The 23846-nt window shown below is 34.6% G+C and overlaps 1 protein-coding gene across 2 annotated transcripts in view; it reads right to left on the reverse strand.

Moving 5' to 3' along the window:
• Nucleotides 1–23846, reverse strand: part of ITGAV (integrin subunit alpha V) — a 95064-nt gene that overhangs the window by 8868 nt on the left and 62350 nt on the right. For both annotated transcript variants that reach the window (XM_035007575.1, XM_035007574.1), the window contains exons 13-23: nucleotides 22670–22861; nucleotides 20439–20484; nucleotides 18971–19078; nucleotides 16986–17044; nucleotides 15283–15437; nucleotides 6978–7115; nucleotides 5274–5341; nucleotides 4468–4615; nucleotides 3848–3940; nucleotides 1492–1571; nucleotides 462–542 (exon numbers count right to left, since the gene is read on the reverse strand). In XM_035007575.1, coding sequence (XP_034863466.1) covers nucleotides 462–542; nucleotides 1492–1571; nucleotides 3848–3940; nucleotides 4468–4615; nucleotides 5274–5341; nucleotides 6978–7115; nucleotides 15283–15437; nucleotides 16986–17044; nucleotides 18971–19078; nucleotides 20439–20484; nucleotides 22670–22861 — 1168 coding nt within the window. The remainder of the gene's footprint in view (nucleotides 1–461; nucleotides 543–1491; nucleotides 1572–3847; nucleotides 3941–4467; nucleotides 4616–5273; nucleotides 5342–6977; nucleotides 7116–15282; nucleotides 15438–16985; nucleotides 17045–18970; nucleotides 19079–20438; nucleotides 20485–22669; nucleotides 22862–23846) is intronic.

The raw sequence follows: 23846 nt of genomic DNA on the forward strand, positions 1-23846 counted from the left end.
GAATACCAAAATGATATGGTCAGTTCATTTTCAAAAGTATCCTGTATCCAAATTAATCAAATCAGACTAATTAAAAATACATATATTTAAAAGAAAAAAAGCCATACGTACATGTGAACATGCACATATACCTGCACACAAACTACTCTTTATTGAATCTAATGTAACAGGTGAATTGGTAAATGAATTTGCATAAAAGTTCAACACACTTATTTTGTGCCTGCTGTTGCCACATCTGGTGTATTTCCAGAGAGTTACCAAATAAATATTTGGGGCTTTGGAATACACCTAGAGCCTTATTTCTACAGAAGCTATAGCTCTAGTAAAACTACCATGACACTTGGAGGGATACTTTCCAAAAGAAGCTACTGAGCCTCGCAGTTGCTTTTAAAAAGTAATTACATTTTAAAGCAGTTTAAAACTCACAAGAATGAGACACTCAACTCAGTAATCATACTGACCCTCTTATCTCAACAGCAGCTAAGACAGCAAGGTCAACTCTGTAAGATACAACTGGGCTTACTTTGTCAAAGAGATTGGAGCTGAAAAAGAAAAAAATATATTTAGGCCTGAACTGAGCATGATCACCATCAAAGACATACAGAGGCAAATGCAGTGAAACTAAAAATGAACAAATTAAATGCAACAAAGAAAGGAAAAACTTACTAAAATAATTTTCATTAGCATTTAATTCCAAGAAGACCAAATTTTACTTCTTTTACTTTTGTTTTACAAGCTCAAAACTAACAATAAATTATTCTTATGATAGAAATATTGATTTTTAAAATGGTATAATAAAAAATGAAAAACATATTTTCTACAAAGATGTTCAATACTATTTGAAAAAAAATTAGAGGCAGGGATGCCTGGGTGGCTTAAGTGTCCAACTCTTGATTTCAGCTCAGGTCATGGTCTCATGGTAATGAGATCGAGCCCCGCATTGCACTCCATGCTCAGCACAGAGTCTGCTTGAGATTCTCTCTCTTTGCCCCTCCCTCTGCTTGTTGGCTCTCTCTCTCTCAAAATAAATAAAATCTTAAAAAAAAAAATGAGAGGCAACTTAAATGTACACCAATACGGAAATGGTTAAACATATAGAGATGTGTTCAGGTAAAAAAAGAATCTTATTCTGTAAAAGAAATTGATATGACATATAACAAAATGTTCACAAGAGTATCTATGGGTAATTATTATTTTCTTTCTATATGTTTCTAGATTTTCCATATTTTTAGTACTACATTAATATTTATACAAAACAATGAATATTATTTTATTTTAAAAATGGTATAATCAACCTTTAAAACATTGTAAGTGAAATTTTAAAAATAAAATTTAAAAAATAAAAAATAAAATAATAAAAAATGATATAATCAAGTACTGAAATTTTAGCCTATTCTATTCCATAACATTTAGAATATGTTACATAATAGATTTATGACAAATAACATTTCCTCAATAGTTATTACAAACTGAAAAAAGTTGTTTCTATACCTTTGGATCTGTAAATCGAATTTCACAGAAGTATCCATCTCTGATTGCTGGTGCACACTGAAACGAAGACCAGCTAGGAGCTAGAGGGGGAGGAAAGGATAGTAATGTTAATTAAAACAATGTCTAATCAGTGAAATTTAAATTCCAATGTCCAAATAAAAAAGAGTTGTTCCAAGGGGCGCCTGGGTGGCTCAGTAGTTAAGCGTCTGCCTTCGGCTCAGGTCATGATCCCAGGGTCCTGGGATTGAACCCAGCGCATCAGGCTCCCTGCTCAGCAGGAAACCTGCTTCTCCCTCGCCCACTCCCCCTGCTTGTGTTCTCTCTCTCGCTGTGTCTCTCTCTGTCAAATAAATAATAAACAAGATCTAAAAAAAAAAGAGTCGTTCCAAAATAGGGTTTTTTTCTGAGCTTATAATAAAACTGAAAACACTCTAACAAAGATAATTAAATCTGATCTTCTATTGAATCTCTTTTATTTAAGATACATGGGCCAACCATAAAGGAGCCTACTTAACAATTATTAACATAATTTTATCTCCTCATAATAATACCTAATATTAACTTTATAAGAAATGCAAAAGTGAGTATCTGTTGATTCAATGAAGGTACAGCAATTCTGCACACTGATTTGGTGACAGGAAATTAACAATTGAACTTATGTTAATGGAGCAGGAAGGAAGAATGAATGGGTTTAAAGAGTGAGAGAACCTGGCTACACAAGGCATGAGAGGTAGGGCTAGAACCAGAACTTCTCTACACCTATCACAACTCCACTGACAACAATCATCCTAATTCCTGCAGGGGAAAATTGTTCTTAAAGAAAATAACTGAGCTAACAAGGTAAGAGAAAGCAGGCTTCTTGGGGATCATTTATGATACACAAAAATGAAACTTCTGGGGAACTTCATCAAATTGCCTCTCACTTTATAAAGCCTGGAGGGGGCCACTTGAAATAACTTGAAATTATCTACACTGGATGAGCTGTGAGTGAGAAGGCTAGAGAGAATGAGAACATAGAAAAATATGTCCACTTGTTAATGAGACATTGTTAAATACATGTGGAAAAACTCTATTCAGGGTACTTTGTTCAAGTCCTCCTTCCTAAGAGACCATGCATTTAGAAATAATAATGGCATTTAATGGAAAATATACCCGAAGAAATATGCAACTTTTATTGAAATATATTTGACATATAACACTGTATAATTTTAAGGCATAAAACATGTTGATTTGATACATTTATAAATTATAATATGATTGCCATTGTAGCTATAGTTAGCATCTCTATCATGTCATATAATTACCATTTCTCTTTTATGGTGGGAATAAAAATCTAGTCTCTTAGCAAGGTTAAAGATTTTTTTTTTAGATTTTTATTTACTTATTTATCTGAGAGAGAGAGAGCATGGGGGTGGGAGCAGAGGGAGGGGGAGAAGCAGACCCCACACTGAGTGCAGAGCCCAACACAGGGCCCGATCTCATGACCCTGAGATCATGACCTGATCCAAAACCGCAAGTCAGACGTTTAACTGACTGAGAGACCCAGGCACCCCCACAAGGTTGATGATTATAATACAATATTGTTTATATTCACTATGCTGTGCATTAGATCTCTAAGACTTATTTACTATTAGTTGCAAGTCTGTACCTTTAAACAATATCTAACAGGAAAGATAAATATGGACTATGTAAGCCCATATTACCACAGATCTTCAAATTACCAAAGTCTTTGTGCTATAATTAAATTTTATAGAAATAGTTACAAGGAAAAAAAAGAAAAAAACATAAGATGAAATATACTCCCATTTTTCCTTGACACTAAGAATTCTCCAGATATATGTTTGTTTACTGTTTAGAGTATTTCAGAAGCAACCCATTGAGTTCATTTTCTCAAGCTCCTGGGCTCCCTTCTCCACCCCAAGGGGAACCTGATCCAACTAAGATGCTCTTTGATTCTAACCTGGGACGATGATACAGAGTTCCAAATTCATGAGATAATTCTATCACACTTAATAATGACAGTCTTGGTATTTGTCAGAATAGCTTTAAGGATTCATTAAAGCATTAGGTAAAAATATCAGAGTTACAATTTTAGTTTTTAGTTTAACCCATGTTCTCAATCCATTTAGCAATCTGAAGGCAGTATAAATACTGCTTATTAAATACAGCGTAACAGCACAATCCATTATTTTATTATCTTAGTCAAAATCAAACTCTGCTAATCATTACATTCTAAATCAAAACCAACTTAAAGACACTATTCTGAAGTATTTAAAAAAAAATTTCTATGGAAAAATCCACAGAAAAATATGTTTTCTTTAAAAGAAAAGAAATCCATTTAGTTAAAATATCTTACGTGAGTTCCAGCCTTCATTGGGTTTCCAAGATCACATACCACCTGGCGGGTTTGGTTTTCTGTCTTAAATGCACAGGAAAGTCTTGCTAAGGCCTTTGATAGACCCAAAAAAAAAAAAAAAAAAAATTGAAAGGAAAATAAATTAATGACAAAAAAAAAATACACTATAAAATTCCCAGACAATATCATGCAGTTGGATAGTTAAGTTTCTTGTTTTAAAAATATATCCATCCATTTGAGCAAATGGGGGGTGAGTATGGGAGAAGCCAGAATTGTGTACAATTGCCACATATAAATGTAAAGGTATTTCTGAAAGATCCCTGAGGATCTAGATACATAACCTTATTACCCCTAACAAATTATTTGATGGACAGGCTAAGACACTTTATCTATCTGACCTTGTTTCAGGCACTTAGCTGGCAATTCTAAAAATGTCCTATCAGTGCATTATGCAAAGTATTAGGCTTGAAAGGAATTATGTAAGATAGGCACTCTACGGCCTAGCAATTTAGCCTTAAGTAGAATGGGTAAGCTTGTACTACACTAAATAGGGGAGTAACTCATTAATGTTAATGAGACCTATGAGTGCATTTCGGTTTTTAAAGAGGCAGCTTGCTTACTTCACTATTGCGGACAACCCCGATGAAATCAGCCTGCGGTGGGATGGAAACAATGAGCTCAGCTTCATAGGCACCTTCTCCTTGATTCTGAGCCTTAACAATCAATGTCAGAGGATTGTCGTCCCCAATATGGATCTTCTTTTGATCACTATAAGTTAATACAAATTTAGACAATGAAAAAAAACCTGCACAGGGAGAGCATGGTTGTTCAAAGAAACAAGAGAAGTACATAGCACTGACATGTTCAACAGTGTCTCAAGATATTTTACTATTTCACAGCTCAACAGAAAGCTGGAAATAGCACACTGGGTGCAAATCCAATGTTTCTCTCAGTAAAAAAAAAAGCATTAATGCCACTAATATATCACTACCAGTCATATCTATTACTGAAGTAATTTTATATCTCTTTGTAGGTACTTATTAATTCCCTGATTTTTTTCCTAAAAGCTGAATTAATCACTCATGATTCTCAAAATATTCTTTAAAATTTATGTATCATAAAATACTAATCAGATTCCTTTAGTTAACAGGGTATCTACAATGAAATATATCTTTAAGAGGATATAATGTTACTTTGTAACACTACTCATCCTGCATGGAAATAGATCTGTCAACCCAGGCAAGTAGTGAAAACAGTGCATATTTTTCTGAAGTTCAATACTGATAGTTTTACTACTACAGAAAATCATGAATTATCCTCCAGTATAACCAGTTCACATTAAAATATACTATTGCTTTCAATAGAAAAGTGTGTTCTTCCATTTAAATTTCTTGTTATACTGTTTATTGTTTGGAGCAAAACTTACCTATCTACAGAAACTTCCAATTTGGGTTTGCAGACGTTGTCTTCACCACAGTCAAGCAGAATATGGGCCTAGAAAAAAGCATTTTATTTTTTCTACATGAAAAAATACAAATATAGGACACATATGCAGTGTAAATCAATATAAATCAATGTGTACGTGGATGTATGTGAATATACATAAACACACATATATTTATATACACTCATCAACTTGTTTGCATACCTGAATGTAAAAAATATCATGGCTGCTTTTTTTTTTTTTTTTTTAAGATTTATTTCTTTTAGAGAGAGAGAGGGCATCCACATACATGTGCGTGCAAGGGGCAGAGAGAGAGGGAAAGAATCCTCAAGCAGACTCCCCACTGGGCACAGAGCCCAACACAGGACTCAATCCCAGGACCATGAGATCATAACCTGAGCCGAAATCAAGAGTCAGGTGCTCAACCGACTGAGCCACCCAGGAGCCCCATGGCTGCTTATTTTTAAATAGGTCAGTGTAGCTAGTCAAGAATGAAAAACAAGGAAAACATTCATAGGCTATAATACAATTAGTTGGAACCTTTTAGTTCTATCTTAAATTAAGTTGTTATGATTCTGGAATGAAGTGTCATATAGAAGAGAAAGTACAGTCAAGAAATGAAGATTAAAAAAAAGAAGAAAAGAAATGAGGATTCAGCATGAACCTGCTGCTGCTAGCTAAGTTGTGTGATCTTGGGCAAAACAAATTTCCCTTTTAGAATTTCTTTTTGCAGACTATGCCTCTGCCAACATCATGGAAATATGGCCGCAGAGTGTAAAAGAATAAAGAGCTATGGGTACACAGAAGCAGTTCTGACAGGCACACCAAAGGGAACAGAAACTGGACAAAATGAGTCCAGCATATACATGGCCATTTGGAAGGAGATGAAGGAAAAGGGACTAGAAGCACTGAAGTTAACCAATCCAGGATGGATGAAATAAGCAAAAACCTGAATTTTCTCCCCTTAGATCTGGAGGCTAGAGCAGTATGGAAAATCCAAAAGAGAGAAATAGTGGGAAGTAGAAAAGAAGGTTGGGCAGAATGTGAAAGAAGGAGTCTAAAAATTTTTAAAAGAAGAAAGAAGAAAAAGAGGAAGCCATTCTTGGTTTGTCTATTGTTAATATTCAAAAAGCTTCAAGCCCAGGGGCAGACAAAAAGAAGAGAGAAAATTTAAAGGGGGAAAATAATGAAAGACTTCCTCTTCCAAGTCACAAGGGATATGCAGCTACACAGAATAAAATTACACAATACAGATCTTAACTGTCAGTTTAACTGGAATGAAACAACAATATATGTGAATTACTTAAATGACATAGATGTAATAAATAAGCAGTTGCATATGTGTACACATATACTATTTTTTACAATTAAAATGTAAATCAAAAAAAACATAGATCTAAAACTTGTTTAGCAAAATACGAAAATAGTATGAAAATACACTGGCACTTTGTTTTCCTTGAACTATTTTACTGTTTTATGTGTATGAAATATGACCCTTTCTCTGCATATAACTAAGTTCTGAGTGGCTTCAGATACTCTGACCTGAAAATTCAGATTCCTTCCTCTACTTCTTTGACTAGAAATGGAACATTTTAAAAGCAATCCCTTAGGATATTTAAAAAGATGAACTGTAAGACTTTAAAAATTAATGTATAAAATTAGTGACAAGTGGAGATAGTCCAATACCTGTCGACTAATGTTGGCAGGAGTGAACTGGTTAAGAATGGGTTGCAAGCCTGTTGCATCAGCAGCTGTTCTGTAATCCAACCGATACTCCATAAAAACAGTAATCGGAGTGAGTTTGTCTCTAAATTCGGATTCATCCTAGAAACAGAAAAGCTTCCAATCAATGACAATGTCAATCTATCAAACTATCTAGAGAAATCTGTAAGTGTGCAACACAAAGCCAGCCATATTCAACCCTGATCCAATTCTACCAAAACTCTGAAAAACTACATTTATATAAGAGTATCTAAAAAGATTTGTTATTCAGTGAGAACCCTTAATCAATTTTTGTTTATAACAGAATACTTGATTCATACAAAAATATACGAGGCATGTTAATAAAACAGTCACTCCACACCTAAAATAACTAGAACATTACCAATAATGCTTAAGGTTATGTGTTCCCGTCTGGTTCTTCCCTTGGCCTTCCTTCTCACAGGTAACCACCATCCTAAATTTTAAGTACAATGTTCCCTTGTTTGTTTTCAGTATTTCACTATATTGTATATTTGTCCTTAAACAATACATTTTTCAGTTTGCTTTTCCTTTTTTGTTTACTTCAAAGTGAGGTTATATGTATTCTGGCTTTGCTTTCTGTTCAACACTCTTAAGATTCATCCATGGTGTTAGAAAGAGCTGAAGGTAATTTTTACTATTGAGTAGTATCTCATCATGTATTAAACCCACAATATTATTTATCCATTCTCCTGTCAAAGGTTATTTGGATTGTTTTGGGCTTTTTGTTTCTGCTATTACAAAAAAAAAAAAAAAACAATTCTACATAGTGGCAAATAGATTTCTGAGCTCTAGAAAATCATACCGTATTATTTTCCTAAGTCTTCACAACTTACACTGCCATCAGCAATGTAAGAATTCCATTAATTCACATCTTCACCAATAAATAGGTACTGGCAGACTTTGTTTGAATGTAAGATGGTATTTGTTCATAGTTACATCTTGAAGCTTATTTTTTTTAATTTATTTTTTGTTTTATATTTTTTAATTTAAATTCAATTAATTAACGTATAGTGTATTATTAGTTTCAGAGGTAAGTTCAGTTATTCATCAGTCTTATATAATACCCAGAGCTAATTACATCACATGCCCTCCCTAATGTCCATCACCCAGGTACCCCATCCCCCCACCCTCTCCCCTCCAGCAACCCTCAGTTTGTTTCTATGATCAATACTCTCTTATGGTTTGTCTCCCTCTCTGAAATTCATCTTCTTTTATTTTTCCCTCCCTTCTCCTATGATTCTGTTTTGTTTCTTAAATTCCACATGAGTGAGATCATATGATAACTGTCTTTCTCTGACTGACTTATTTCACTTAGCATAATACCCTCTAGTTCCATCCACATCATTGCAAATGGCAAGATTTCATCTTTTTTGATGCCTGAGTAGTATTCTGATATATACATATACTTCATCTTCTTTATCTGTTCATCAGTCGACTGGCATCGGGGCTCTTTCTATAGTTTGGCTATCATGGACATTGCTGCTATAAACATTGGGGTGCAGGTGCCCTTCATATCACTACATTTATATCTTTGGGGTATATACCTAGCAGTGGTATTGCTGGGTCATACAGTAGCTCTATTTTCAACTTTTTGAGGAATCTCCATACTGTTTTCCAGAGTGGCTGCACCAGCTTGCATTCCCACCAACAATGTAAGAGGGTTCCCCTTTCTCCGCATCCTCGCCAAAATCTGTCATTTCCTGAGTGGTTAAATTTAGCCATTCTGACCAGCGTGAGATGGTATCTCATTGTAGTTTTGATTTTTATTTCCCTGATGCCGAGTGATATTGAGCTTTTTTTTAATGTGTCTATTGGCCATTTGTATGTCTTCTTTGCAGAAATTCATGATCCAATTCATGATCATGGAACGTTTTTCCATTTCTTTGTGTCTTTTTCAATTTCTTTCATGAGTGTTCTATAGTTTACTGAATACAGATACTTTGCCTCTTTGGGTAGGCTTATTCTTAGGTATATTATGGTTTTGGGTGCAATTGTAAATGTGATCAACTTAAATTCTCTTTCTTCTGCTCATTGTTAGTGTATAGAAATGCAACTAATTTCTGTGCATTGATTTTATATCCTGTCACTTTGCTGAATTCCTGTATGAGTTCTAGCAATTTTGGGGTTGGAATCTTTTGGGTTTTCCACATAGAGTATCATGTCATCTGCAAAGAGGGAGAGTTTGACTTCTTCTTTGCCAATTTGGATGCCTTTTATTTCTTTTTGTTGAGGCTAGGACTTCTAGTACTATGTTGAACAGCAGTGGTGATAGTGGACATCCCTGTCATGTTTCTGACCTTGGGGGAAAAGCTATCAGTTTTTCCCCATTGGAAATGATATTCACTGTGGGCTTTTTGTATATGGCTTTTATGATATTGAGGTATCTTCCCTCTATCCCTACACTGTGAAGAGAGTTAATCAGGGAAAGGATGTTGTACTTTGTCAAATGCTTTTTCTGCATCTATTGAGATCGTATGATTCTTGTCCTTTCTTTTATTTATGTAGTGAATTTATTTACTTATTTATTTATTTACATTGATTGGTTTGTGGATGCTGAACCACCCTTGCAGCCCAGGAATAAATCCCACTTGGTTGTGATGAATAATCCTTTTAATGTACTATTGGATCCTATTGGCTAGTATCTTGGTGACAATCTTTGCATCCGTGTTGATCAGGGATATTGGTCTGTAATTCTCCTTTTTGGTGGGGTCTTGGTCTGGTTTTGGGATCAAGGTAATGCTGGCCTCATGGAACAAGTTTGGAAGTTTTCCTTCCATTTCTATTTTTTGAAACAGCTTCAGAAGAATATGTATTAATTCTTCTTTAAATATTTGGTAGAATTCTCCTGGGAAGCCATCTGCTCCTGGACTCTTGCTTGTTGGGAGATTTTTGATCACTGCTTCAATTTCCTTGCAGGTATGGGTCTGTTCAGGTTTTCTATTTCTTTCTGTTTCAGTTTTGATAGTTAATACATTTCTAGGAATGCATTCTTTTTTTCCAGATTGCCTAATTTGTTGGCATATAGTTGTTCATAATATGTTCTTAAAATTGTATTTCTTCAGTGTTGGTTGTGATCTCTCCTCCTTCATTCATGATTATATTTGGGTCTTTTTTCATTTTGATAAGTCTGGCTAGGGATTTATCGATCTTATTAATTCTTTTTTTTTGTTTTTTTTTAAGTTTTTGGTTTTTTTAAGATTTTATTTATTTATTTGACAGAGAGACACAGCGAGAGAGGGAACACAAGCAGGGGGAGTGGGAGAGGGAGAAGCAGGCTCCCCACAGAGCAGGGAACCCTGGAATCATGACCTGAGCCGAAGGCAGATGCTTAACGACTGAGCCACCCAGTCGCCCCTCTTATTAATTCTTTCAAAGAATCAACCCCTAGTTTTCATTGATCTGTTCTACTGTTCTTTTGGTTTCTATTTCATTAATTTCTGCTCTAATACTTATTAATTCTCTTCTGCTGGGTTTAGGCTTTATTTGCTGTATTTTCTCCAGCTCCTTTAGGTGTAAGGTTAGGTTGTATATTTGAGACCTTTGTTGTTTCTTGAGAAAGGCTTGTATTGCTATATACTTGCCTCTTAGGACAGCCTTTACTGCATCCCAAGAATTTTAAAAAGTTTTGTTTTCATTTTCATTTGTTTCCATATTTCTTTTAATTCTTCTTTAATTTCCGGATTGACCCATTCGTTCTTTGGTAGGATGCTCCTCAGCCTCCATTTATTTCAGTTCTCTCCAAATTTTCTCTTGTGATTGAGTTCAAGTTTCTGTTCCTTTCTGGTCTGTTACTTTTGGGCTCTCTCTTCGCTTAAAGGATCCCCTTTAAGATTTCTTGCAGAGCTGGTTTGGTGATCACAAATTCTTTTAGTGTCTGTTTGTCCTGGAAGGTTTTTCTCTCTCATTCTATTTGGAATGACAGCCTTGCCGGAATAAGTGTTGTTGGCTGCATGCTTTTCTCATTTAGCACCCTGAATATATCATGCCAGTCCTTTCCGGCCTGCCAGGTCTCTGTGGATAAGTCTGCTGCCAGTCTAATGTTTCTACCCTTGTAGGTTAAGGTTGTCTTTGCTCTTTGTCTCTGAGATTTGCAAGCTTCACTATTATATGTCAAGGTGTTGACCTACTTGTATTGTTTTTGAGGTAGGTTCTCTGTGCTTCCTGGACTTGAATGCCTGCTTCCTTCCCCAGATTAGGCAAGTTCTCAGCTAGAATTTGCTCCAAAATACCTTCTGCCCCTCTTTCTTTCCTCTTCTTCTGGGATCCCAATTATTCTAATATTGTCTCACTTTATGGTATCACTTATCTCTCAAATTCTTCCCTTGTTATCCAGTAGTTGTTTATCTCTCTTTTTCTCAGCTTCTTTATTCTCCATCATTTTGTCTTCTCTATCACTAATTCTCGCTTCTGCCTCATTTATCCTAGTAGTTAAGCCTCCATTTTTTATTGCATTTCAATAGCCTTTTTTATTTTGACTTGATTAGGTTTTAGTTAATTTCTCCAGAAAGGGATTCTCTAGTGTCTTCTATGCTTTTTTCAAGCCTAGCTAGTATCTTTATAATCATTATTCTGAACTCTAGGTCAGACATCTTACTTATTGTAAGATGATACTTATTAGGTCCCTGACTGATTAGGTCCCTGACAGTTAGTATTGCCTCTTGTTCTCTTTTTTGAGTTGAGTTTTTCCTTCTTGTCATCTTGTCCAGAGAAGAATAGATGAATGAAAGAACAAAATACTAAAATGGCAATAATGACCCCAGAGAAATATACACTAAACAAATCAGAGAGACCTGAAATTGAAAAAAAAATAAAATAAAAAAATAGAGAGAGGAAATATAAACAGACAGGTGAAGAGAACAGAGCAATACACTGGATCCTGTATGTACTTTGGTCTGTTTGCTAGAGAACTAGGTCCCAAAATTGTAAAGAAAGAAAAACTTATATGTGTACAAAAATAAAAGTAAATACATTGAAAGGATAGAATGTAACTGTAAAAATGAAAATTAAAAGACAAAATAAAAGGAAAGAAAATAAGAAAGAATATAAACAGGTGAACAGAACAGAGCAATACACTATATCCTGGGTGTATTTTGGTCTGTTTGTTAGAAGAAAGTACATCTGAAAACTGTAAAGAAAGAAAATTAAATACAAAAATAAAATTAAATACAATAAAAGTATACAATGGAACTGTAAAGATGAAAATTAGAAAGACTTTAACAAAAAAAAAAGGAAGAAAAAAGAGGAGAGAGAACATGATCAGTCAGGTGAAGAGAACAGAGCAATACACTAAATTCTGGGTGTATTTTGGTCTGTTTGTAAGAAGAAACAGCATCCCAATATTGTAAAGAAGGAAAAACTTATATATATACAAAAGCAAAATGAAATACAATGAAAGGATAGAATGTAACTGTAAAAATGAAAATAAAAAAAGACTTAACAAAAGAGTTGATAAAATAAGAAACTGGTTGCAAAGAAAAAGAAAATAACTGAAATTGAAAGATTACAGAATCATGAGAAAAAAAAACATGAATTCTATATACTCTTTTCCCCTAGCGCTAGAGTTTTGCAGTTTGTGATCTGCGTAAACTTGGTCTTAGCTCAATGTTCTTGCAGATCTTCTGGGGGAGGGACCTGTTGTGCTGATTTTCAGGTGTCTTTCCCCAGGGCGGAATTACACCACCCTTGCCAGGGGGCCAGGCTGAGTAAGTGGCTCCCGACTGCTCTATGTGGCTTTTGTTCCCTAAAGGCTTTGTGCGCTGCTTTAGAGGATGAGAATGAAAACGCCACCTCCCAATCTCCGGCCCCTGAGCCAAAAGCTCGCACCCCCAACTCCTCAGTGCACCCTCAGGGAAAAACAGACAATCACTCTTGTCTTCCTGGTCTCTGTCCACCCTCTGTGCTCACCCAGCCTGTGATTGAGCATTTCTATCTCAGGCACGTGACCCTGTTTGGAGTCTCCAAACCCTGCAGACTCCAGCAGCATGCACCTGCACCACTCCTTCCTGCTCCCCCCGGGGAGGGAGGGGGCTTTTGCTGGGCCCCTCTTAGAGAGTGGTCACCAGACCCGTGCTGTGGTTGGTGGTTTATGGCAACCCCGAGCTTGGTGGTTTATGGCAACCCCGAGCTGAGAGCCCACTCCTGGGCTCACTGGTTGCAGCTGCTTCCCCACTCTGATGCCTGGGAGCTCTGCCACACTCAGGCACCCCTGGTCTTCCTGTGACTCCGAGGATCCTGAGACCACACTGCTCCGCCTAGGGTTGTACCCTGCTTTGCTACCTGAACACCTTTTAGGCAGGGACATCCCTCACCGGAGATTTTTAAAAGTTCTGATTTTGCACTCCGCTCCTATATCACTTTCCTGTGCTGGCTTATGGAGGCCCCTTCCCACCCCCACCCCATTTATCTTCCCATATATCACCTTGGATTCACTTTCTCTGCACCTCCTACCTTGCAGAAAGTGGTTGCTTTTCTATTTGTAGAGTTGCAGCTATTATTTTCTTAGATCTCCAGTTGAGTTCACAGGTGTTCAGAATGATTTGATAGCTATCTAGCTGAATTCCTGGGACCAGACAAAACTCAGGTCTCCTACTCCTCCACCATCTTGGAAAACCTCCAACTTGAAGCTTGTTTAAATCATGAAGAGTTATTTAATTTAATCAAAAGCTTTTCCTATATTTAAGACGTTCGTGTTTTTTCTTCAGTCTTATTCATATGTTAAGCTATACTTCTATATTTTTAAGTTAACCCACCCTAGAATAAATCAAAATTGGTCTACTTATTTTATCTTTTCTAATAAACTGCTAGGATTTAGTTTGCTTATATTTGATTTAGTAATTTTACATCTATGTCTTTCTGAAAGACTGGCATGAAATTCTTGCTTGGACTATCCTCCACCTTTCTGGGCATCAATTACACTGGCTTCATAGAATTAAGTTGGACATATTTTCTATTCTTCTATCCCTTCAAAGAGCTTAATATTGGAATGTCTCGTTCTTCATGGTTTGGTAGATATCACCTATAAAACCATCTGTGTTTCCTTTGGTGTAAAGATTTTTAACTGGCAACTCGATTTTTAGAATGGTTTATATGGTTACATGGCTTTTTCAGGTTTTCTATTTCTTCTTATGGTAGTTGTGTTATAATTTTCTAAGAATATCCTTGTTTTGTCTAAGTTTTTCTATGTCTTAGCACAAGGTTATTACAATATTCTATTACTGTAATCCCTTCTTCACCTGTAGCTATGTCCCTTTTTAATTCCTTATTGTGTGGAATTAAATTTTTTTTGTTTTGTTTTCCCTCAATTTTTTCTTGATCAATCTTTCATTTAAATTAAATAGCATTTAAGGCTACACATTTACTTTATTTTCTGCTTCTGTGATATCCCACACATTTTGATAAGCAGAATTTTCATTATGATTCATTTTTAAGTAAATTTCCATTATGATCTCTTTTTTGATCCGTAAGTTATTTAAAATCACAATTCCTAATTCCCAATTTATCTTTATTGTTATTGCTTTCTAAAAATTGCACCATGATCGAACAGTGTATTTTCTATGATTTAAACTTTTTGAAATTTATTTAAACTTCCTTTGTGACCCATCCATATATGGTCAATTTTTGTATTCTATATAAGTCTGTTAAATTGAGGTGGTTAATTATGTTGTCTTCCAAATCTTCACTGATGTTTTTGTATTTTTTTTATTATTATGTTATGTTAATCACCCTACATTACATCATTAATTGTTGTATTCTTTTTAAAAAGTTTTATTTTTTCTTTAAACATTTTATAAAAATTCGTATTTTGTAACTGATAATTCCAACACCTCAAGCCTTTGCAGGTTTAAAACTGTTTCTTCTGGGGCAATTACTGCTCATCCTTTCCCCAGCCACTCTGGATCACATATTCGCATACAACTCACAAGTCAAATTTTGCCAATGTAGTTTTTTTAACTGATTGCTTCTTTTTTTGGACCCTGGAGATTTTTTTTTATGCTTTGAGAATCTAGTGATATTTAAGAAATTCATTTGTTATAATTTATTCAGTAGCCTTGTTGCAGAACAGCCATTTGGAACATCCAGTTTGCCACGAGCAAAAATCCATTACTCAGGTTTGATACTTTAAAAAGTCAAATTTTCTCAAGTGTTTTCTTTTTGATTTAATACCAAAAACTTTATACACAGTGAAACTCATTTAGGTTAAAAAAATAGTAAAAAGTAAAAGATAATGAAGCAGAAAAGCACCTCTTACCCGCAGATATGCTATTAGTTCCTCACACTGCATTTGTCCCCCTCTTGAAATGGTCATGTTCTTAGAGTGACCTGGTGACCGGTTATGGAGAAATAGTGCTCGTCGAATTGCTCCTTTTTGCTTGAGCTTATCCAAAAGAAGCTCCACCTGGAAGTCTATACAAACCAAAGGATTTATAACTAACATAATCTTTATGGACACATATCTCTCCTAGATACCTAGAGTTTTCATGTAAACAGAGATATTTATTACTTAAGAAGTAATTTCCTTGTAATTCACTAAAAATGTCTATACAATGTAGTGAGACTATAACATTAATTCTGAATAAATATTTAAGAGTAAATAATCAATCCAATAATCCCCAAAGTAATGTCATATATTAATCCAGACAATAGATAATGATAGTAGTAATATAACCATCAGATGAAAAGGAAATTTTTTCTTTTACTTTAAGCTGAGAGGAAGAAGTTCAGAGCATGAAACGTATGTGAACTAAGACTTCCACCATTAATGCGAGTAGCAGCAATTTCTCGCTGATTGAAATTAAGAAATATTTACTAATATGTACCCATACCATTTTATTAGACACTATGATGAATAAACAGTTTGCATCACCTGCAACTACTACTTCTATTGAAGCGGCCATATCAGATTGTCAAATATGTCCCTCATGAAGCAGGTGACCAAAGTTGACTGGATCAAGAATTATCTTAAAACAAATGTGCAACCAATAGTCTGAAGCATAGCTGTTAGGCGGACTTCCTTCTAAGATTCAGTACTTCTTTAAATAGTTTCTTCAAAGTGGATAAGAGTGCAGACCAAGTTTCTAAATTTCTCTAAATGTTGAACTTCATGTCAAATTGGGTGAGAACACAGGGTTATTTTGCTTCCAGTTCTGTTCCACCCACCCACACTGCCCTCCTTGTATTTCTCAAACACACTAAGCAGACTTCTGTCTCAGGTCTCTTGAAATTGCCATTTCCTCTGTGCAAAATACTCCTCCGGACATCCCCTAGGTCCTTCACTTCCTTCGGGTCTTTACTACTGAAAAGTCATCTTCCAGTGACGCCTTGCCTTGCTCCTCTATGTAAATTTTCATGCACAGACACATACCCAAAAGATTCAGTCTTCTTCCCCTGCTTTATCATTACTTCTCAGCACTTGTCACTAACATAATCACAAATCTTGGCAATAATCACTTAGCTCTCCTACCTTGCTCTCCTGACCACATAAACCATTTTCTGGAAAGCAAGAGTCAAGTTAGGAGTTTGCCATGTGGGTTAAATTTAGTGGCCCAGACTACTTCTTCCATCATTTCTAAAGCACCTCTACTCCTGAGATTGCTGGGGGCTTCTCTAAGACATAAAATACCAACTCTTCCGTAGATCATCTATTTATAAACAGTGATACCCATTTCCCCTAGAGTTCATTTATCTCTCATTGGTAATTGTTGAACTTTCTGAAGGCCATATTTATCATTCAGTGGGCTACTTTGTTCACAATGTCAATAAATAAATATATATTCTATCTGAATTAACTTAAAAGTCAACAAGGTAATTATGTGGCAATGTTAAGTGTCTTTAAGCGTAATAGTAAAATGAAGAACGTTAAATAACAACTATTTGTGTTAACTATTCAAATATCTTAAAATACTTTGAGTGCTACAGATACAGAATTATATAATTTTTCCATAGAACACTTACTAAGTTTCGTGGGAAGTGCTCCTTTGCCATCTGCCTTTAAGCAGAACTTGACATTAAAACTGCAGAAAAATAAAAATATATACAAATCCTATAATCCAGTTTAGACATATTTTTGAATAAATCACCCCCAAATCTCACATTTCTAATACACAGTTTATATAGTGAAGCCTTTATATCTTTTCTCATGTCTTCATATTATTCTTGAAACATGAAACTACATAGAATAACTTAGCTCATGCTTCGGTATTTTAAGCACATTTACTTTCATGGTACCTTGATGAAAAAAAAAAAAAGGAAGAAAAAGAAAAGAATCTCCTAACTTCCTCTCACATTTAGAGAACCTATTGATAAATCTCAATGAGGGAAATGACCAACCAGATTTAAAATAACATCTCACTTACTAAAAATCTCCTAAAGCTTCCTTTAATTAGAAAGCTCCTCTAGAACAGTGTCTGTCATGATTTATTAATGGGTTGTGAGTGGGTTTATTAATGGGCCATGAAATTAGTTTAATGGGTTGGGTTAGCCACCGTCTTAAAAAAATAAATCAAATAAATAAAATTGACTGAAAGATAAGATTTCATGGAACTTTTGTTTTAATTACATACATGTCTTTAGTGGATTATGATGCAAAATGTATTTCATACTATGTGCCATAATCAAAAACATATGAAAGCTACTGCTTAGTGTATTCGAGGCCTTTGAATTATTTGCATAATTTAAAATATATTATTAGCAACTTCACAGGGGCATGTAGAGTAAGTGAGGGGAAGAAAGACAGTAAAACTTAAAGCCAAAATCTGAAAACAACTTTACTGCCAATCAATATAAATTAAGAAAAATATTACTAAATTTTTAATGCAATCCAATGAAAGAAATAAAATTTTGAAAAATGTTTTAATAACTATAATAATTCAAAAACAGAATCAGGAAAAATATTTTTTCATTAGCTCTTCTGAAGTAAAATTTTCCCAGCTTCCAATCATTCCACCCTGCATTTGTCAGAAGTTCTCTGATTTTTCTGTGTAACCAAGGAACATAAAGAACAGTGTTCTCCAAAGTAGAGTACTCATGGTAATTTTAGTAGTAAATGGGTCAAGATTTTTCTTAATTTAATACTTATTTTGATATGTATGAGAAAGGTACTGGGTTTCTTTATCTTATTTTAAAATGTTTTTAAGTAAAACATGAATCAATTTAGAGAAAAAAAAAAACTTTAGGGACGCCTGGGTGGCTTAGTCAGTTAAGAGTCCAACTCTTGATCTCAGCTCAGTTCTTGATCTTAGGGTCATGAGTTCAAGCCCAATGTTGTGCTCCATGCTGGGGGTGAAGGCTACTTAAAAAAAAAAAAAAAGAAAGAAAGAAAGAAAAGAAAAAATACTTAAAAAATTATAAATACAGGTAGAATGAAAATACAGCAAAAACCATATAATGTAGCAAAAAATAGCATACAAATAATGGAGACTTGCAAAACACTGGACTAGAAAAGAATTCAGACATTAAACTTACAAAAAAAATTATAGTTTTCTTTAAAAACTGGTAAGGGAACAAGTAGAAGAACAAGCATATTATACTGATGAGATATTACTTATACAATAGATTTAATATATATAATACTTTTCATGCAGCTATTCAGATATTAAATCTGGAAAAGATATCTTTTAAAAATTAAAATGTTCATGGATCTGTTTAGAATTAAATATAAATGAGTTCGGAGATCTTATTAGTTTTTCTCCTTTTTGAATATATTCATTGAGCATGCATCATTTTTTTAAAATGAAGTTCATACTAGTTTGTAGCATATTTCTAGAGCCTTCTACATATGTACTTCGGAATAATATTTCCATAATCCAATCTATGAAAAGAGAGTATACTCAGAGAAACTGTTGTACCAATATTTCAGCTCCCCACCTCATTTTCAATTGTTTTCATAATGACTACACCAATAATCACAATAATAACTATTATTAAACTAATGCCCTTACCAGGAAACTTTGAGATCTGTCCCAAGCAGTGGGCAGGTTTTATTGTCTTGATTTAGAATGCTAGGGTATACTTCAAGGCCAGCATTTACAGTTATAACTGGTCTGGCCCTGGTTAAAAAAAAGAAAAAAAAGTTATTTGAAATGTTAGATTGACCTAAGCATTTTATTAGATTTACATTCACTGCATATATAAGTGCAATGTTTACTAAAGCATAGTAAAAAGAATAAAAACAACCTAAACACAGAATGACAAACTATTCCTGTTTGCCAGGGACTGTGCTGATTTTAGCACTGAAAGTCCCATGACCTGGTAAATCCCTCAGTTCCAGGCAAAGCGGGACAACTGGCCAACCTATCTGAACTCAGTCCACCACAGCAGAATGGTTAAACACGTCGTGGGCATCTACCCAATGCAATGCAATACAGGAGAGGACATGAGTAACATAAATACATCTGTGTGGATGGATATGAGATAATCTTTAAGATATATGCAAGATATCATTTTTATATAAGAGAGAAAAAAAACCCATCATGTACAAAGGATGCATACACATACACACACACACACAATTTTTTAATGCACAGAATATTTCTGGTAGGGTATACGCATAAACTAATAACTGACATGAGATAAAGTATGTTTTTTTGTTTATGCCCTTTCTGTACTACTTGAGCTTTTACTACATGCATTATTAATTCTTTGATAACAATTTAAAAAACTGAAATGATAAAATAAATAGTTCTCCGAAGTTCAGATGCACAGATTTAAACACTGTATAAAAATCTAGTAGGCTCAGGTCAGTGTGCCTATCTCAATCATGATAAATCCTGGAATCGATATGAACGCACAGGTGGCGCCAAGTTGGCCAACATAAATTCCATTCCCCAGAACTAATGTTAGTTATCCTGGCATGTATAAACACATCCCATGGAAGTGTAAACACCTTAATCTACTTGCGATGCCAGATGGTAGCCTAAAGCATAGGGAATTGATTAAATATAGAGAATAACTGGGAACATAGATGAAGCTGAGAAATACAGGTATGTGGATTTATACATATTGCTCTAATAATAAAAATACTGATTTGGGGAGTTATTACATACTGCCCTTGTGGTCACAGAATGCTGTGGCATAAACATCAAGTTAATTTCTTGCCTCTTTAGAAGAAAATGTAAACTCATATAAATGTTAAAGAGATTTAAAAAGCAGAAGAATATTTTTTAACACAATTTAAAGAACAAAGTGGGAAAAATCTGAATGCTTTTTTAAATTAAAAAATCTACAGCTTTCTCTATTTTGGGATTTCCTTGTATAAATGCTACTTGCCTGCAGCAAGACTTGAAAGAACAAACAAATTTTATCATTACTTCAAGAAAATTAAACTGAAATTCAAGCACTGGGCTTAACTATAAAACTGCCAAATAATTCAGAATATTCCTATATTACAGGAGATGGAAACATGCTCACCTGTATAATACAGCTCTATCTACACCAAAAGCTCCTACAATTAAGTCTTAAAAGAGAGTAGAAAAACATGTAAATAATAATAATAATAATGTTTTTTAATTCATATACCATTCTATAAAACTTTCAGTGCATATAATAAAGATTTAGATATAGTTTCAAAACTATTCTTCATTAAGTGGTTGTAAGATAATATCTAAAAGGTGAAAACATATGAAAACTCTAAATAAGCTATCACTGAATGGCAAACACTCATCATAAAACTAATCTTTCATCTGGGCAGATGAGTATCTTTTTAATGGATACCTTGTAAACACTAGCAACAATAAGGAAGTGCATGTCAACCAAATACATATACCCCTCAGAGGAAAAAGTGTTATAGGTGCCTGTGGATTTTACAATTTCATTATAAAATTCATTAGAAATTTAAATTTCATTATAAATTTTTTCACTGTTCCAAAAAAACCAAAAAAGCACATTATATATATGTAGAATACTTAGAATAATAGCAGGTAGCATTCAAATTAACAAGAACAGAATGCATTAATTTTTATATGCAAGCTGGTAACAACAGGTTCACGATTACGAAAAAATGAAATAAGAGCTCCCCAAGGTAAGTCTGAGGAAACTCTTTCGAAGCAAAAAATACATGAGAAACCATAAAGATCGGTAGACTGGATTACATAAAAATTAAGAACTTTTTTATGTGCAAAAACCAAATGTGACAAATGAAAAATTTATACATGTTAAGGAGTCAGAATCTTCAATTAAATATTTAAGGCACTGCCACAAGTTAAAAAAAAAGGAAAGAAAAAAACAACATCCCAACAGAAACAAAGCAAAAAAAAGAAAAAAAAGGAAAAAAAGAAATTCACGAAAGTAAATATATATACAAATAAATAAAAATGCTTACCCTCCCTAATAATTAAAAAATTATAAAGTAGAACAAAGTATCATTTTCCACCCATCATATAGTTTAAAGTTATTTTAAAAGAAACAACAGATGACCCTCAGTGTAGGCACAAATATGGGGAAATGATCACTCTGGTGAGTGCTTAAAAAAGTTGTGAAAACTTCTTTTGGAGGGAGTGGGATTGTAATTTGACAATATGTTTCAAAAGACTTTTTTAAAAAGTGCATATCTTTGACAGAAATTCTAGAATTTTGTCCTAAGGAAATAATCAGAGATATGCCCTGGAATTGCATGCAAGGATATAAATGCCCAAACATAAAGTTAAATAAGATATGATACAGACATTTCATAGAATGGGAAACATAAAATTCATCTTCAGAAGAATAATTAATAATACGGGGAAATATTCCTGATTTTAAGTAAATAAAATATGCTATTAACAGTGCCTAAGGCATACTTTTATCTTCTAAAAAACTGTATGAATGCATTGGAAAAAATTATTGAAAGATCTGCTTTGCTGTATTTTCTAAACGTTCCATAACAAATTTATTACATAAATAATCAAAAAAATCTCTTGAAATAACACTAACAGGTAAAAATGAACTTCCTGTCCTATTTCTAAAAGTACTTCAACATACTTGTATATTGGGCTCATATGAACTGTTTCAACAATAAAGGTAACCAATTCTTCTGCATTATATTTCATTTAAAGAATGGACCCAAAATGATCCAGATCCATTATAATACTCCAAAGTATGTAAGAGCTAGAAAAAGGCCTCGCTTCCTGTCCTGGTTCAAACCCACAGGCAAACCTCAGGCAAATCACTTTTTTCAGTTTCTTTTCTCATCCATAAAATGGTGTAATAAAGAGATGAGCTGGCTTATATTCCTCACCAGCCTTACTGGGAGAATTAAATGAGATAATGTATTTTTTTTTAAATGACAATGATTAGTCAAGTCCATAAAAATGCTAGACCATTAAAAACAAACAAAAAAAGACATTTAAAAAGTTAGAATGAACATTCAGCTTTTGTTTCTAGCTTCTACAACATTTTTCTCTGACATTTCATTACAGGCTTTAGGAACAACAAAAGACGAAACAGAGTATGTGTTTTCTATTGGACGCTCCCAGGAAATAGAGCTGTCTTTGCTTCAAACCCCCTTCGGTGATGAGAACAGTGCCTTCAGTACAGCAGGGGTATGAACAATACTTGAAGTATCTAATTGAAATGACTCATAACATAAATCAAGAGAGCAGTAACTAAAACTATTTCTATTAGAACTGAAAAACCTAAGAAACTCTGTATTTCTAGGAGAGCACCTGGATATCCATTTCTGTCTATATCCGTGGCTCCTTTCATTGAATAGCCAAAGCTTGGTGGCATGTTCCGAGCAGCCCACTTCCCTTCAAGGATTTGAGATGGTACTGCATTCAACCCTGTTAATCTTCCATTGAAAATATAAACAATTCCTTTTTTATCTTCACCCCCATATGGTGCAGCAATTGCAATATCTGTAGGGGAAAAAAAGAGGGGAGAGGGGATTTGGAGACAAGTAAAACGGAGAAGGGGAAGGAGAAGGAAAGACGACGGAGAGTGGGAGGGCAAGGATGGAGGGAAGGAAGTCTTAGTACTTATTATTTACAAGGTGAAGATCTTAGTACAGATATATTCTGCTTTCCAAACATTCCCCTAACACCGCTTTGCTTTTAGGTAAGACCTACGTTAGTACCTGTTTTGCTAATTGAAAGAAATCCGAAGAGGATTCGCTTTTACAAAGAAAAGCCAAAATAGCATTCAGTGTTTGTTTTGCAATGAACCCGTCTAGAGGCTGCGTGCACCCTGAGCAGCAAGAGTGGCACCCCTAAGCTCTTTCCTGGGGAATTACATCCAGCATCTCAGCATCAAACCACCATAGCACTGAACTGTGTGAGCATCTGTACTTTATCTCAACTTTTTTTTGCATCCATTAGCAAGATGTGTCTTAAGGTATCACAAAAGCCTGAGAGAGGTTACTTTTTGGGTCTGGGAAATTTTTCGAGTCTGGAAAAATTTTCCATATAAATTAATGATAGTTGCTTCTTCACTTTACACGATTTCTGTTTATGAAAGTTTTTTTTTTTTTTAAAGATTTTATTTATTTATTTGAGAGAGAGAGAGCACACATGGGCAAGGCGGAGGGAGGGGCAGAGGGAAAGGGAGAAGCAGACTCCCCGCTCAACAGGGAGCCCAATGCAGGGCTCGATCCCAGGACCCTGGGATCATAACCTGAGCCGAAGGCAGACGCCTAACCAAATGAGCCATCCAGGTGCCCCTCTGCTTATAAAAGTTTTCATAGGAAGGCTCTACACTTCAGGATAGTGGCGGCGGGGGTGGGGGTGGGGGGCACGGACCTGTATTCATACAACCCATTTATCACAATAAATACTGATTCAAAATTTAGTAGCATATTCTTTATTCAAAAGCAACAACCTAATTTAAGGAGATTCGAGCAAAGCT

Source organism: Mirounga leonina, unplaced genomic scaffold, assembly GCF_011800145.1.
Source record: "Mirounga leonina isolate KUSES-001 unplaced genomic scaffold, KU_Mleo_1.0 Mir_151, whole genome shotgun sequence".
Classification (NCBI taxonomy): Eukaryota; Metazoa; Chordata; class Mammalia; order Carnivora; family Phocidae; genus Mirounga; species Mirounga leonina.